The sequence below is a fragment of the Ranitomeya imitator genome, chromosome 1 (genome assembly GCF_032444005.1).
Source record: "Ranitomeya imitator isolate aRanImi1 chromosome 1, aRanImi1.pri, whole genome shotgun sequence".
NCBI classification, from domain to species: Eukaryota; Metazoa; Chordata; class Amphibia; order Anura; family Dendrobatidae; genus Ranitomeya; species Ranitomeya imitator.
The window spans coordinates 613,026,976-613,043,072 of NC_091282.1; the positions used below are offsets into that span (position 1 = coordinate 613,026,976).

Here is a 16,097-nt window from a genome sequence, read left to right on the forward strand (position 1 = left end):
ATTTGGCTCCATCCATCTTCCCATCAATTTTAACCATCTTCCCTGTCCCTGCTGAAGAAAAGCAGGCCCAAACCATGATGCTGCCACCACGTTTGACAGTGGGGATGGTGTGTTCAGGGTGTTGAGCTGTGTAGCCTTTATGCCAAACATATTGTTTGGCAGTTTGGCATTGTTGCCAAAAAGTTCGATTTTGGTTTCATCTGATCAGAGCACCTTCTTCCACATGTTTGGTGCGTCTCCCAGGTGGCTTTTTGCAAACTTTAAAAATGACACTTTTTATGGATATCTGTGAGAAATGGCTTTCTTCTTGTCACTCTTCCATAAAAGGACAGATTTGTGCAGTGTACGACTGTGGTCCTATGGACAGACTATCCCACCTCAGCTGTAGATCTGTGCAGTTCATCCAGAGTGATCATGGGCCTCTTGGCTGCATCTCTGATCAGTCTTCTCCTTGTTTGAGATGAAAGTTTAAAGGGACTGCCTGGTCTTGGTAGATTTGCAGTGGTATGATACTCCTTCCATTTCATTATGATCGCTTGCACAGTGCTCCTTGGGATGTTTAAAGTTTTGGAAATCATTTTGTATCCAAATCCGGCTTTAAACTTCTCCACAACAGTATCACGGACCTGCCTGTTGTGTTCCTTGGTCTTCATGATGCTCTCTGTGCTTCAAACAGAACCCTAAGACTATCACAGAGCAGGTGCATTTATATGGAGACTTGATTACACACAGGTGGATTATATTTATCATCATTAGGCATTTAGGACAACATTGGATCACTCAGAGATCCACATTGAACTTCGGGAGTGAGTTTGTTGCACTGAAAGTAAAGGGGCCAAATAATATTGCACGCCCCATTTTTCAGTTTTTGAATTTCCACAAAAAATTTAAAATAACTAATAAATTTCGTTCAACTTCACAATTGTGTTCCACTTGTTGATTCTTCACCAAAAATTTACATTTGGTATCTTTATATTTGAAGCATGATATGTGGGAAAAGGTTGAAAAGTTCCATTGGGCTGAATACTTTTGCAAGGCACTGTAGGTGCGAACACCTACCCCTGCGGTACCACACTGGTCACAGCAACCGAGTTAGAGAATATACCATTTATAACCACCCTCTGCTTTCTATCACTAAGGCAGTTACTTACCCATTCACACATTTTCCCCCAGACCCAGCATTCTCATTTTGTGTACCAACCTCTTGTGATATACCACGTATATCCAGCCTATAGCTTACCTCTTCATAAAATCTGATTAGATTGGTTTGACAGGAGCGATTTCTCATAAACCCATACTGATATGGGAGTTAAAGTTATTCTCATTGAGATAATCCAGAATAACATCCCTTAGAAACATTTCAAATATTTTACCAACAATAGAGTTTAGACTTACTGGCCTATAATTTCCAGTTTCACTTTTAGAACCCTTTTTGAATATTGGTACCACATTTGCTATGCGCCAGTCCTGTGGAACAGACCCCGTCACTATAGAGTTCCTAAATATAAGAAATAATGGCTTGTCTATTACATTACTTAGTTCTCTTAGTACTTGTGGGTGCATGCCATCCGGACCCGGAGATTTATCTATTTTAATCTTATTTAGCCGGTTTTCGCACCTCTTCTTGAGTTAGATCGATGACCCTTAATATAGGGTTTTCTTTGTCTCTCGGCATTTCACCTAGCATTTCATTTTCCACCGTGAATACCGTGGAGAAGGTGTTTAATATATTAGCTTTTTCCTCATCATCTGCAACCATTCTTTCCTCACAATTTTTTTAAGGGGCCTACACTTTCATTTATGATTATTTTACTATTGATATAGTTGAACAGTTTGGGAATAGTTTTACTCTCCTTAGCAAAGTGCTTCTCTGTTTCCTTTTTGGCAGCTTTAATTAGTTTTTTAGATAAACTATAGGGAGAAAAATACTTTATTAGAGCTTCAACGGTGCCATCCTGCTTTAGTAGTTTAAATGCTTTCTTTTTACTGTTAATTGCCCCTCTTACTTCTTTGTTTAGCCACATTGGGTTTTTCCTATTTCTTGTCCTTTTATTCCCACAAGGTATAAACCGCTTACAGTGCCTACTTAGGATGGTCTTAAACATTTCCCATTTATTATCTGTATTCTTTTTTCTGAGGACATTGACCCAGTCAACCAGATTAAGGGCATCTCTAAGCTGGTCAAACTTTGCCCTCCAAAAGTTCAGTGTTTTTGTGACTCCCTGACAAGTCCCCCTAGCAAAAGACAAGTGAAACTGTACAATATTGTGGTCGCTATTTCCTGTGGAAAAAAAAGTCTTGGTGTTATTCATATTCTCTGAAAAAAGGCCAAGAAAGCAAAAATTCTGCCGAGATAACAAAACTTTTGAGCAGAACTTTATATGAAGGGATCGTTAACTTAATTCTGTTGAGGAATAATCTTTGGTTTTAGCTGCTGAGCACCTTGGCCAGTATACATTTCTGTATGTTCTAATCCTTTGCTTGTTGGCCGATGCACTGTGTGAACTGCCACATGGAGTCAGAGATATTTGAAGCTTGCAAATGTGATCGGTTTTGAATTTTATGACAACCAACCAATACCCCAAGGCTCAGTCCATTATACTCAATCCCATCATCTGCAGTAAATTGTTGTGCAAAAACAGTCATGTCTTCTGTTAAGCAGTGCTATAGGTCCGGAAGCCCTTATTTTTGAAGAGTCCAAAGAAAATAGAATTAGACTTCCCGGTAATTTGATTTCTTGGAACCCTCCATGACAGCACTTTAGGAGGATACTCCCAGCCCTAATAGAAACAAGAAACACATAGCGGTCAAACAGCCCTCCCCACTTCCTCTCCCTAGTGTTTTATAAAGGACCACACAGGTATGAATGCTTCAATATTTATTTACAACACCAAATGAAACAAAAATATTTGGGTTGGCTTACCCATGCTGTCGTGGAGGGTTCCTAAAAATCTAATTACTGGTAAGTCTAATTCTATTTTCTCTTATCACCCTCCACGACAGCACCATAGGAGGATTGCCAAAGAATCATTCTTAGGAAGGAATTTTTCCTCTCCAAGGCCAAATCAGTATTAGACATTAGATATAGTCTGGTGGCAGCTCTGCAAATTTGCTCAAAGGAGGCGCTTGCCCTCTCCACTGTCATGATCAGTTCCAGGGTTTAATCTGGTCTTGCCTTTTTTACGGGTGGATCACGTCAAGGGTTAACTTTTCTTTGCCTCATTCTGTGTTCAGGTTTGCTATTTAGCTCTGATGCATCCTGCTGGTGGTGTCAGCTATAGCTCTGCCTTCGGCGTGTGAATCTGACTCTGGTAGCTCTTGATTTGTCTTGCTGTGATCCCTGACTTACCTTGTGTCTGTTGACTCCCTCTGTCTGCCCTTTTCCCAGTGTTTCCTTGTTTGTTGGTTTGATTCTCTGATTTTTGACTTGGCTCGTATTCGGACTCGCTTCTGACAGTTGCTGAACCTCCTGGCTTGTTCCTGACCACATGTCCTGCTCATCCCTGTGGTACTTCTGCTTCTATAGGTTTTTTGACTCGGCTTGTCGGATCACTCTCTCGCCACTTGGTGGCGTCTGTGCTGCTACTCTGTGTGTGCAGTCTCACTTCCCTCTCAAGCTCCCCCTGGTGGAGGCAGCGCTATACTGCACTGCAGCAGCATGACATCCACCCTTGAGACTGATACAGTACTAATGGAATTTGCTGTAAACCTTTCTGGGGGGTACCAACTTGGTTTTCATAAACTCCACATATTGCCTTCTTAATTCAATTTACAATCATGCAAAAAGGATGGGTCAAGGTGCAAAATAATTCTGTCATTTAAGGTTCTTAAGTAGCGTTCTCTGAGAGGGACTGTAGATCACCTATACTCTTTGCTGTCGTGATAGACACTAGGAAAGCAGCTTTCCAAGACAATATATCCAAGTCTATAACCTCTATAGGCTCAAATAGAGATATTGTGAGGCCTTTGAGAACTATGTTCAGGTCAGAGGCTGGGATCAAATTGGAAACTCGAGTTGCAGACCGGAGGCTGCAATCAAATCTTCTTACACAGCGATGGTCGGTCAGACTCCGATCGAAGTATGAGCTCAGGGCTGCAACCTGTAGTCTTTAGACCTATCCTCAGCCCACTCTGTAAAAAAAAAAATCAAGGATTTGCACCACATTTGGGTGTAAGATATTCGGCGTGGTTATAGCCACACCAGGATATGAAGGTCTTCCATATCTTGTTGTAAATGGAATTGGTCACTGGCTTCCTGCTTCTCTCGGCTTCTCTGAAGTGTCTTTACCACCTTATCCTAGAGACCGCTAGCCTTCAGGATGTTGGATTCAGAAGCCAGTCTGCAAGCTGTAAGGCTTGAGGATCTGGGTGAAAAAAAATCAGCCCTTGGTGGAGAAGCCTGCTGGTTAGTGGAAGAATCCATCTATTTTTAGATTGGCCAAGAAGAAGCTGGTTTGGAGCCCTGAACAATGAGGTGCTACTAGTATTCTTCTTGTTTTGTCCCTCCTGATTTTCCACAATGTTTTTGGTAGGAGAAATGAAGGCGAGGCGTAATCCAAATTTGAAGTGAATGCATCTACTGCTCAGCAGATACTTTTCTCTAGATGCAAAAAACATTTGCCCGCTTTTGTATTCTGACAGGTAGCAGATCTAGTTCCAGGAGACCCCTTTTCTCTGTTAGCACCCAAAATATTTTGCCATTTAAGCTCCATACTCCTGAGTAAACAGTCTTCTTGCTGAGGAAGTCTGCTCGGACATTGGTAGACCGTTAGATGAAAAGCAGACAGGGAGAACACATGTTGTTCTACCCAAGCATAAATCCTGCCTGAAATTGTTTCTAGGCTTTTTTTGTCTGCTACTAACTTGATGTCTTAGACGAGCCACTTCGGTCATATAGTCCGAGTAAATTCTTATATGGGTTCCCTTTATCAAGTCCACCGCAGCCTTCAGTGCTTACTGTACCGTCTTCAACTCTCTGAAGTTGGAAGAGCGAAGACTGATATCGTGGGACCACATCTCCTGGAATGCGGCATTAGAGATTGTGGCTCACCAACCTCTTCCAACTGGCATCTGTTGTGATGGTTGATAGGGGATTCTGATCCCAGACAACTCCTCTGCTCAGGTTCTTCGGGTTGAGACACCAGCTGAGGAATGCTCTTAAATCGGTCTGGTAAGTGGGTAGTGCGTCCTAGGGATCACGAGGCACCATCTCCGCAAGATAGAATGTGGGGTTGCAAACTTATGTGGACCTGTGCCCAAGCTACCGCTGGGATGCAAGAAGTCACGGAACCTAGTGCTGATAACATTGCCATCCTCAGGGATATTCTTTTCTGATCTCACAAAGTTATCTTGGTCCGCCTCAGGATTTCTTTCTCCATTGGCAGTCGAGACATCTGGTCTTGCGAATCGAACATTATTCCTAAGAAGATTCTTTTGTTGGAAGGAATCAAATTGGATTTCTGATAATTAACCATCCCAGCGATGTAAGAAGATGCAGGACTTCTTGTATGTGGCCTTCAACGATTGCTTCTGATTGCCCTAGGAGCAGAAGGTCGTCGAGGTAAGGCACAACACATCTTTATTCCGGATGGACGCTATTCTGCCATTATTTTGGTGAACACCTGGGGTGCTGACATTGAATTGATAAGGATGTATCTGCCATTCCCGAGACACCACAAACCTTAGTTATTTTCAATGTGTTAGTTAAATGGGGATGTGAAAGTACGCATCCCGAAGGTCTACTTGGATATCCACTTTTGGTACTTCTGTCCAGCATTTGGATATCTTCTCTTAAAGTGGGAATCTTTCGTTCAGCTCTGTAGGTGTCACTAAGCGCTTCTCCAGAGGTTCCCACTCCTCCAGTATAAATTTTTGTACATTTTCATGTACAGGAAATACTAGCTTCATTTGGGTTTTGAGACAACCAAACATTTTGTCCTGAACAATTCCTTCCTCCTCCACATTCATAGTGGTTCTCATCGCCGTCAGACATTCCTCCATATAATGACAAAAAATTAGCGTATTTTTTTTTTTTTACTGTTTTAGGACTGTTCAGCCCCTAAAACAGATTTGCCTCTTCAGAGAAGGATCCAGGACCGTCCTGACAGTCAGTCATAGTCTTCAATGGATATTTTCCTCTTTTAAGCCCCTGAAAGTGTTACTGTGAAGGACTGGGAAACTGAGGCCAAGGATGACTGTTCCATTAAAGAGGGCTGTTCCTCTTTAACAAGCTTGTCTGTGCAATTCTAACACGAGTTTCTTGTGGAAAGGTAGTTTTTTGTTTTTTTTTATTTTAAGACAGATGGCACATTTATGGGACAATTTGTCTTTGCTTTTTGGAGGATACTCGTCTCTCTAAAACAAAGAGGAGAGAAGAACAATAAGTATAAATCCCTATAGGGAATTCTTGCTCCAAAAATAAAGAGACACCAAAGCCAGTTACTTAATGGGTTTGGGACCGTGCCGAGTTCTGCAGATGCAGAGCAAGAAGCACAATCAACCTCCATCATAACAAAGGTCCTACCTTGTAGTTTCTTCAATCTCGGCTCCTTAAGTAGGAGCCGAGATCCCAGCGTGCCATCCTGATAGGATAATTCTCCCCCTCTCTGGTCTGTCGAATGCCTGCAGCTGAAGGCGTTCCCAGGTATCCAATGGTGCCCGCCACCCAGGAACACACCAAAATTTCATGCCTCCGGCCAAGCGCAGATGTAGTCAAGCGCTCCTGAATCCCCCAGTGAGTTCTTCCAGCGGTGCGTTCCATCCACTATGCAACCGGAATATCCAGGGAGATCAAAGAGGCCCCGACTCATGCCGCCCTGCTTTACCCAAAGGTGCAAGAAAGGTGGAAAGTCCTGTGTTCAGGGGAGACAGGAGCAGCTTACAGGAGGGGAAGGCCGGAGCGATCACTCAGCTGCTTAAACATGTAAAATTAGAAGCCACAGCGCACTTCGGGAGGACCTCCTCATGCCCTATAGGGAAAGAAAAAAAACACACTGGAGGAAGCGGGGGGTGGTTGGAGAGCTATTTGACCTGTTTCCTGTCCCTATTAGGGTGGGGGGTATCCTCCTATGGTGCCGTCATGGAGGACTAGAAAAAAAAAACTTCTAACCAATATGCTTGCTTTTTGGAGTAACCCTTTACCATGTGTGTGCGTGCCAGATGTTCAAGGGTGTTTTGCCAGGATTTAATTTCATCCTCTATATATCTGCCTTTATCCATTTATTGGCTTTCCTCTTCTGAAACCTGTGATGTATTTTGTGGGTTCATACAACTGGGCATCTCATACCAGACGTACAGGTGGTTCACCTTTACTTTCTCTTGTTGAACGCTTTGGTTCTGTATCTCGATTTGGTTGTATGTGATCACTTGTAGTGTTTTGGTTTGTGTCGACTTCAAATCATTTATTCAGAAATTGTCTGATCAGTCAGTTTGTTCTTATTTCCATTAATGCCATTCTTTTATCTTTCAGGCACTTAGTAATTATTAGTAACAGCGTTACTTCAGTGGTCTGTTTTGAGGTTTCCGATTCTGTACCATAGCTCCTGTTGGGTTTTTATTAGACGTTCTGGAGAAACAGTTGGAAAAGTTGTGACTTCAACAAATTATTTTTGAGGTGGTTCACAATATGTCAGCATACATCTGATCATTTCAGTCAAGGCTTCATTCTGCCCTTCAGCTACACCATTTTCTCTGTTTCGCAACACAATAACAACAGGCCTAGTGTTGCTTGTGCTTATGTGAAAATCATTTGTGGTCTAAATGTGCCACCATGGCCTGCAGCATCTTCTGACTTGTCTCCCATCGTGCATATCTGGGACGTTATTCGTGGTCAATTACAAAGGGATCTGTAAACAATGGATCTTAATGATTTGTGTGCCCAAGTGCATTCAGATGCAGGTGCATTTATTTCTGCACGATGCACATTCGCAAAAATGAATAAATTGAGATGTTTTGAAAATGTTGCTTCAGTTATTTTTATTATGTATTTATGATTAATAGTTATCAATCCTGTGATTTGCTTAATTCATTGACCTTTCTTTCTCGGTGTTACGACTTCAAAAGTTAACAAGCATATATAAGTGGTTCTCTGCTTTGGCATTAGCAATCATCCCTTGCCATCCATGATAGGACACCTGTCAGCTGTTAATTTTACAGCGAGTAATTTATCAGTCATGTGCTTTACAGTAACAGTCCTCCTTCTGCACTGGAAACATACAACACATCTTTTACTGACATGGATAAATTCTGCCCATTTTTATTGGGGCACATGAGGACTCCATATCAGCTATCATCTACATTTAACCATCTTCCATCAGCAGTACAGATTGTTACTTGCCATTTAAGTCAAGTTCTGTGAAAAATCTTCTGATCGGTTGTCATGTGATTTGTTACTCCAGAGCTGATGTGCCAGCCTTGAAATGTCTGATACCCAGAATGGTGAAATGACAAAGTCATTGGCACTTGGATAAGAGCTTTGATCTTTTGCTTCGTTGATCTGCTTTACATATTGTAGTCTTTTGTTAAGTGCCCCTGTTTATGGAATCTGATGCATACTCAGGTTTCCTTCTTGTGGGACCCTGTATCCTTTGTTGTAGCGTCCTGCACACGTTCCTTTGCTCTCTGGTATTCTTCATCTACAAGCCTGGTCTTAAAGTCTATCAGCTCTGTCTCAGGCCCGATCTCCTACGATTGAATCAGTGCACTGCTTGCTTCAGAGCTATATTACTATGCAGTTTATATTTCTATTCTCACGCACTGAAATGCGGTGCTTCAAGTGATTGCACAACTTAAGGGCTCCTGCCTCTTCTCACCTTCCTGGGTTGTCCTTGGTACATAGATTCCTACAATGCGAGAGGGGCTGTTGCTGAAGATATGCTCCTTCATCTCGTATTTCAGGACTTTGTTGTGGACATCATTGTCCTTGTGACACAACCATAAGCAGTTTGTCTGGTCTTCCAGGACAATAAACATTTTCTGGAGGTCAGCCAATACTAGAAAAAGTAAATTAGCACAACTATAAGTTAAGGTATGGCCAGAGAAGAACAGATTGTTGAGAATCGCATTCATACAAGGCACTTGAACTGACCACCATTCCGATTTCAATGGGCTTGAGAGTGTGATACACTGCAGAACATGCAATGGACCAGCATACGTCTTCCTGTAGGGGTTGGACAGATTCTGCATCATCTACATTAAATATATTCTATATGAAGTCTAACTTCATCCCACCTCTCCTTCCCTCTTGTGGATTAAAGAGAAAGGTCTAGCGGTTGCTTGTTGTAGTTTGGCAATTTGGTTCTGGGAGAATGAAGAGGTATAAGTGCTTACATGACTGTTGCAATCATCTTGAAAGCATTCTTTATGGTCTTTTTCAGATGCAAACTTGTCATCTACACTTGTGCAGTCGAACACTTAACCCAAGGCTGTCATCGCACAACAGGAACATGTCCATGTAATCTTAGGGGTCAGGCTGACTCTTTGTTGCTCAGCTTCTCTTTCTCCCAGTAATGGTATGGACGAGGCTGCCACCTCTTGGTAAGATGAATCTTAAAGATAAGAAGCTGACCTGGAACTCCTCATTTATCTATAGACGTGGCCTACTATAACCCAACTTAGATCAAGGTTTGGCCAAACATAGCACTTTGTATTCCATGGATTTGCAGGCGTATCTTATGTATACGCAGGAATGGCAGGATGACACATGGTTCTCACAACTGCACTCCATGCACTTAATAGTTTTACAGTCTGTACCAAAGTGCCATTTATGAAATGTACGACATTTCATTAAAATCCATTTGCATTCATTCTGAAGTCAATGCAAGTCTTGATTGGATGTGGCTTTTTAGGAATAGGAACATAGGCAATTGAAAATCTTAATCCTGGTTGCTTGTGGGTTTGAGACATCAGTCTATTTCACAGACACTGGACTGCTGTGGTTTCTCTAGTCTAGTTAGAGTCTACTAGTCTGGTTAGAGTCTACTTCGGATAGCTCCTGCAGTAAGAGTAGGTCATGGAGCTCTTGGTCCTTACAAGACACACTTGCAAAATCTTTCATTTGCTTGAACAGCAAATTCCCTATGGCATCAGGCCTGCCAAATTGTTGTTCTAGTCTCTTCCAAACAGCTATGAAGATCATCAATGGATTGTCCATACGGGCAGATCAGTCTCTTTATGCACATGGTGGACTATAGGCAGAGACAACTGATCAGATCATCTAGCTCTTCAGCAGCAGTAATTGCAATCTTGAGGGAGCATTTACAGACTATAGTTCTGAGGCTGCTCACACCTTGGCAAGGCTGGTCTTATTAAATTGTAGGATGCATCTTTCAAATTGGGACAGGTTTATTTTCTCAGACGGACGTACAAATTGATGATCATACTGTTTGTGGGGTTCTGGCTTGGAAACTTCAGGAACTATGAGACTGCGCAGACATATTCATATCTAATAGCTTCTGCCACAGGTGTAACTGGAGCTATGCAGTCACCATTAGCTTGAGGATTCATTGGCTCACATCTGGAAATCTGACAGCAGGGCCCTAGGGCACTCGGTGGTGGGTGAAGATGATATAAGATTAAGTGGCAGAACATTGTACGGACCTTTGATGCAGGGCACTGTAGACTGATGTGTTTGGTTACTCTAGGAATGGTCTATAATAAATCAGGACCATGTACTACAATTCAGGGCTTCACTATTTTGGCTTTAGTTTAGGTGAAGTGAATGCATAAGTAGTTATGTGGGCTTTCACACCCACCAGTAGCCCGTTCTAAAAGCTTCAACCCTGTCATGGCTGCAGCATGCTCACATAAAAGTTCGAGATATAATTTCTGCAGGTGTGGTGCTTACATACAGGTGCATCTCACAAAATTAGAATATCATCAAAAAGTTAATTTATTTCAGTTCTTCAATACAAAAAGTGAAACTCATTAGATAGGTCATTCTGTTTGTAATGACTATTTCACGTGTTTATTTCTGTTAATGTTGATGATTATGGCTTACAGCCAATGAAAACCCAAAAGTCATTGTCTCAGTAAATTCAAATACTTTAGAACACCAGCTTGAAAAAATGATTTTAAAATCCGAACAGTTGGCTTACAGTACTGTATGTTCAGTAAATGCACTCAATACTTGGTTGGGGTTCCTTTTGCAGCAATTACTGCATCAATGCAGCATAGCATGGACGGGATCAGCCTGTGGCACTGCTGAGGTGTTATGGAAGCCCAGGTTGCTTTGATAGCAGCCTTCAGTTTGTCTGCATTGTTGGGTCTGGTGATTCTCTATGGGGTTTAGGTCAGACAAGTTTGCTGGCCAATCAAGCAGTGATACTGTTGTTTTTAAACCAGGAATTGGTACTTTTGGCAGTGGGGACAGGTGCCAAGACCTGCTGGAGAATTAAATTTCCATCTCCAAAAAGCTTTTCGGCAGAGGGAAGCAAGAAGTGCTGTAAAATTTCCTGGTAGACGGCTGCCCTGACTTAAAGGGACTCTGTCACCTGAATTTGACGGGACTGGTTTTGGGTCATATGGGCGGAGTTTTCGGGTGTTTGATTCACAATTTCCTTACCTGCTGGCTGCATGCAATATTGGATTGAAGTTCATTCTCTGTCCTCCATAGTACACGCCTGCACAAGGCAAGATTGCTTTGCGCAGGCGTGTACTATGGAGGACAGAGAATGAACTTCAATCCAATATTGCAGCCAGCAGGTAAGGAAAGGGTGAATCAAACACCTGAAAACACCGCCCATATGACCCAAAACCAGTCCTACCAAATTCAGGTGACAGAGTCCCTTTAAGTCTTGATAAAACACAATGGACCTACACCCGATGACATTGCTCCCGAAACCATCATTGATTGTGGATACTTCACACTAGACCTTGGAAATCAAGGTTCCAGAGTCTGGAGGAAGAGTGGAAAGACTAACAATCCAAGCTGCTTGAAGTCTAGTGTGAAGTTTCCACAATCAATGATGGTTTTGGGAGCCATGTCATCTGCTGGTGTAGGTCCACTGTGTTTTATCAAGACTAAAGTCAGGGCAGCCGTCTACCAGGAAATTTTACAGCACTTCATGCTTCCCTCTGCCGACAAGCTTTTTGGAGATGGAAATTTCATTCTCCAGCAGGACTTGGCACCTGTCCACACTGTGGAGATCCATGTAGGCTTGGTAGCATGTTGACTATGATTATCAGTGTAACAACCTTCAGATGAAGGTGCTTTTTGACCAATTGCTGACAAATGGCATATAGTTGTACAGTAGAACACAACAGGAAATACTTCACCCTATAGACCAGACACGTTGTGAAGCAAGCGTTTCTGCTTCAGACCTGGTTATTGATGTCCCTTAGTATGTAAGGAAGGGTTCAGAAATTATGAACTTTGTAGCCGTTAGACTATAGAATAGGGCTCAACGCCACACTGGGCTCTCTAATGCCATTAGAAGAGCAAGTCATTCCCCAAATTGGACCAGGCTCATCTGCAAGGTGATTGTACCCAGACATTACAGATGCATGGGGCCAAGTATAAGAATTAGCCAGAAGTGTAGGTTCGATTACATTTCATAGCCTCTTCTCAGCCCCGGCTTCATCAGAACAATCCAGTAGTCCTGTGTCCAGGAGTAAGGGTTCATGGTAGCTCCTCCATGTGAGGAAGGGGTATGAAAGCAGCAAAACCATGACTTCAGTGCCTGACGGAAGGTAGCCCAATCCAAAACAGGACAAACTGTGTCCCTAAATAGTATAAATAGTATTACAGATATGAAGCTCCAGCATTTGATCTCCCCTATATTGTTCCTAGCTTTAGCTGTATAGCCAGAGTTCAGACCCCACAACTAACACTGTCCAGTCTCCACTAAGCTTTCTATGCCATCTTCAGAGGTCACCATAATTCCTGCTAATGGTTCTTTGTTTTCTGCCATTCATAGATGACTTCTCCAGTGAAAGTCTACTACAGCCAGACCACACAGACAGACAGTCGGCCCCTAATTGGCTCAAGCTTGAGAAGGAGACGTGTGATGACGAAGGACGGACGAAGCAATGTGCGCATAGACCACATCTCTGACAAGAGCTTCCTCTACCTCAAGGATCTGTGGACTACGTTCATTGACATGCAGTGGAGATACAAGTTGCTTTTATTCTCCGCAACATTTGCAGGAACCTGGTTCATTTTTGGAGTCATCTGGTACTTGGTGGCTTTAGTCCATGGTGATCTGCTGGAATTTAATGCACCAGCAAACCACACGCCTTGTGTCATGCAGGTACACACACTGACAGGAGCTTTTCTCTTCTCCCTGGAGTCACAGACAACCATTGGTTATGGCTTTCGTTACATCAGTGAAGAGTGCCCCTTGGCCATTGTGCTGCTCATCACTCAACTGGTTCTCACTACAATCCTAGAAATTTTCATTACTGGAACCTTCTTGGCAAAAATTGCTCGTCCAAAGAAAAGGGCAGAAACCATCAAATTCAGTCAAAATGCTGTAGTGGCTCAACATGAAGGCAAGCTATGTCTGATGATTCGAGTGGCCAATATGCGCAGAAGTCTACTGATCGGATGCCAAGTGACTGGAAAGCTTCTCCAGACACAGGTCACCAAGGAGGGCGAGAACGTTCACCTCAACCAGATCAATGTGGAATTTCAAGTGGACACCTCATCCGACAGTCCCTTCTTAATTCTACCACTAACCTTCTATCACGTGGTGGATGAGTCAAGTCCACTGAGAGATGTTGCCATTCGCTCTGGAGAAGGAGACTTCGAGCTGGTTGTCATTCTCAGTGGGACAGTGGAACCTACAAGTGCTACATGCCAGGTGCGCACATCTTACCTTCCTGAGGAGATCCTCTGGGGTTACGAATTCAGCCCTATCATTTCACTGTCTTCCAGTGGAAAATATGTGGCCGACTTCAGTTTGTTTGATCAGGTCCTTAAAGTATCTCCACCCTGTTGCTTCCACGAAACTGTCCGTTTTGGAGACCCTGAGAAACTGAAATTGGAAGAATCATTCAGGGATAAATCTGAAAAAGACGGGAGTCCACTAAGTGTCCGCATCAGCAATGTCTGATGCCTAGAAGCTCAGAGGGGCACTCTTTCATTCTGTAGTAGAGACATGGTTGCTATGCACTGCCTTATTTCTTAATACCTTCTAGGAACAGATAGAAAGTCCACCAGGTGAATGTTTCTGCAGGTACCAGACAATGACAAAAACTCGTCCTGTAGTCCAGGAGCTGAAGAAACTGTAGTGTCAGCAGCAGGTCCCACATTATGAGTGGGGTGCTCTCCACTGTGTATCCATCTTCAGTAAATCATTGTCTCTCAATCATACCCTGCTCCTATCGAGGCAAGAGAGGGCAGATTTATACATTCTGCCACTTCACACCACCTCAATCATATTCTGGTGCAAGACCATGAGAGGATGTCCAGAGCCACAGTCTAGCCAGAGAAGCTACAGACAACCTGGCGGCGGGGAGGGGGGGCTTGCATAAGAGGGAATGTACACAAACCACAGGAGATGAGAAGATCTACAGACAGAGGACAAGGAAACCTCTGGCAGACAGGAGATTTATAGAGCGAGGACATGAGAGGATACAGGTGGGGGACATCATATATATTGGCTTGTAGACAAACAAGACACAGAAGGATCCATAGCCTTGCAAATGGACAGAGGTCACAAAAGGACCCATAAACTTGTAGATATACAGAGGGCACGTGGAGATCCAGGAAGCAGAGATAAATGGAGGACAGAATGGGATCCATAGACTAAAGGCCCCGTCACACATAGCGACGCTTAAGCGATCCCGACAACGATATGACCTGTCAGGGATCGTTGCTGCGTCGCTATGTGGTCGCTGGTGAGATGTGACACAGTGCGATCTCCCCAACGACGCAGCAGCGATGCGGCGACCTGTACAACGATGCTATTTCATGACGGTTCAATGGGACGTCCTGTCAACGAGGTCGTTGGTAAGGTGTCAAACACAGCGATGTGTGCTACCCAGCAGGACCTCAACGATCAAAAAATGGTCCAGGCCATTCCGACACGACCAGCGATCTCACAGCAGGGGCCTGGTCGCTGCTACGTGTCACACATAGCGAGATCGCTACTGAGGTCGCTGTTGCGTCACAAAACTTGTGACTCAGCAGCGATCTCGCTAGCGATCTCGCTATGTGTGACGGGGGCTTTAGATGTACAGAGAACACGAGGAGATTCAGAGATTTGCTGATGGATGACGGACACATGGAGATCCAGAGACATGCCGATAGATGGAGGACATGTGAAGATCCAGAGACTTGTAGACAGACAAGAGGACAAGTTGAGGTTCAGAGACATGCAGACAGACTGAGGACATGTGGAGATCTAGAGACATGAAGACAGAGGACATGGAGATCTAGAGACGTGCAGACGGACGGAAGACATGTGGAGATCCAGAGTCGTGAAGACGGACAGAGAACTCGTGGAGATCCATAGACTTGCAGACAGATGGAGGATGTGGATATCCATAGACTTGTAGACAGATGGAGGACATGTGGAGATCCATAGACTTGTAGACAGATGGAGGACATGTGGAGATCCATAGACTTGCAGACAGAGCGGACATGTGGAGATCCAGAGACGTGAAGAAGGGCAGAGGACACGTGGAAATCCAGAGACTTGCAGACAGACGGAGAACATGTGGAGATCCAAAGACACACTGTGGACATGAGAAAACTAGAGCTGCTACAGACGGAGGAGTTAGAGGAACCTTCCTGTGTGTACTAACCTGCACTTTATTCATGAATGTACGCGTCACAGCTGATTATAGGGACACAACTACAATTAGGACATTAAACCTATTAATGCAGAAATCCCACTGGGTCAGTCGATTTTATAATCAGAGGTCACTGCCAGCGCCAGACACTAGCTCTCCAGGATTGTTAGCTCCACAGAACCAGGCATAGCAGTAGTACACTACCATGCTGCAGGCTATTGCTCCCTGTTATCACACACATGCTCTGAAGCAACCTGTGCAGATCGCTGCTCAGTTGAGGATCCTCCTCAGAGGTCGGACCAGCTAACCCAAAAAGCAGCACTCTTACCCCCACCTTCCCCAAAAGAACCATATGACATAGC

General features: G+C 43.6%; 1 protein-coding gene across 2 annotated transcripts in view; it reads left to right on the forward strand.

Moving 5' to 3' along the window:
- KCNJ10 (potassium inwardly rectifying channel subfamily J member 10) overlaps positions 1–14,309 on the forward strand; it is a 122,673-nt gene extending 108,364 nt beyond the window's left edge. For both annotated transcript variants that reach the window (XM_069726144.1, XM_069726153.1), the window contains one exon: positions 12,915–14,309. In XM_069726144.1, the coding sequence (XP_069582245.1) occupies positions 12,915–14,051 (1,137 nt within the window). In that variant the 3' untranslated portion in view covers positions 14,052–14,309. The remainder of the gene's footprint in view (positions 1–12,914) is intronic.
- The last annotated feature ends 1,788 nt before the right edge of the window (positions 14,310–16,097 follow it).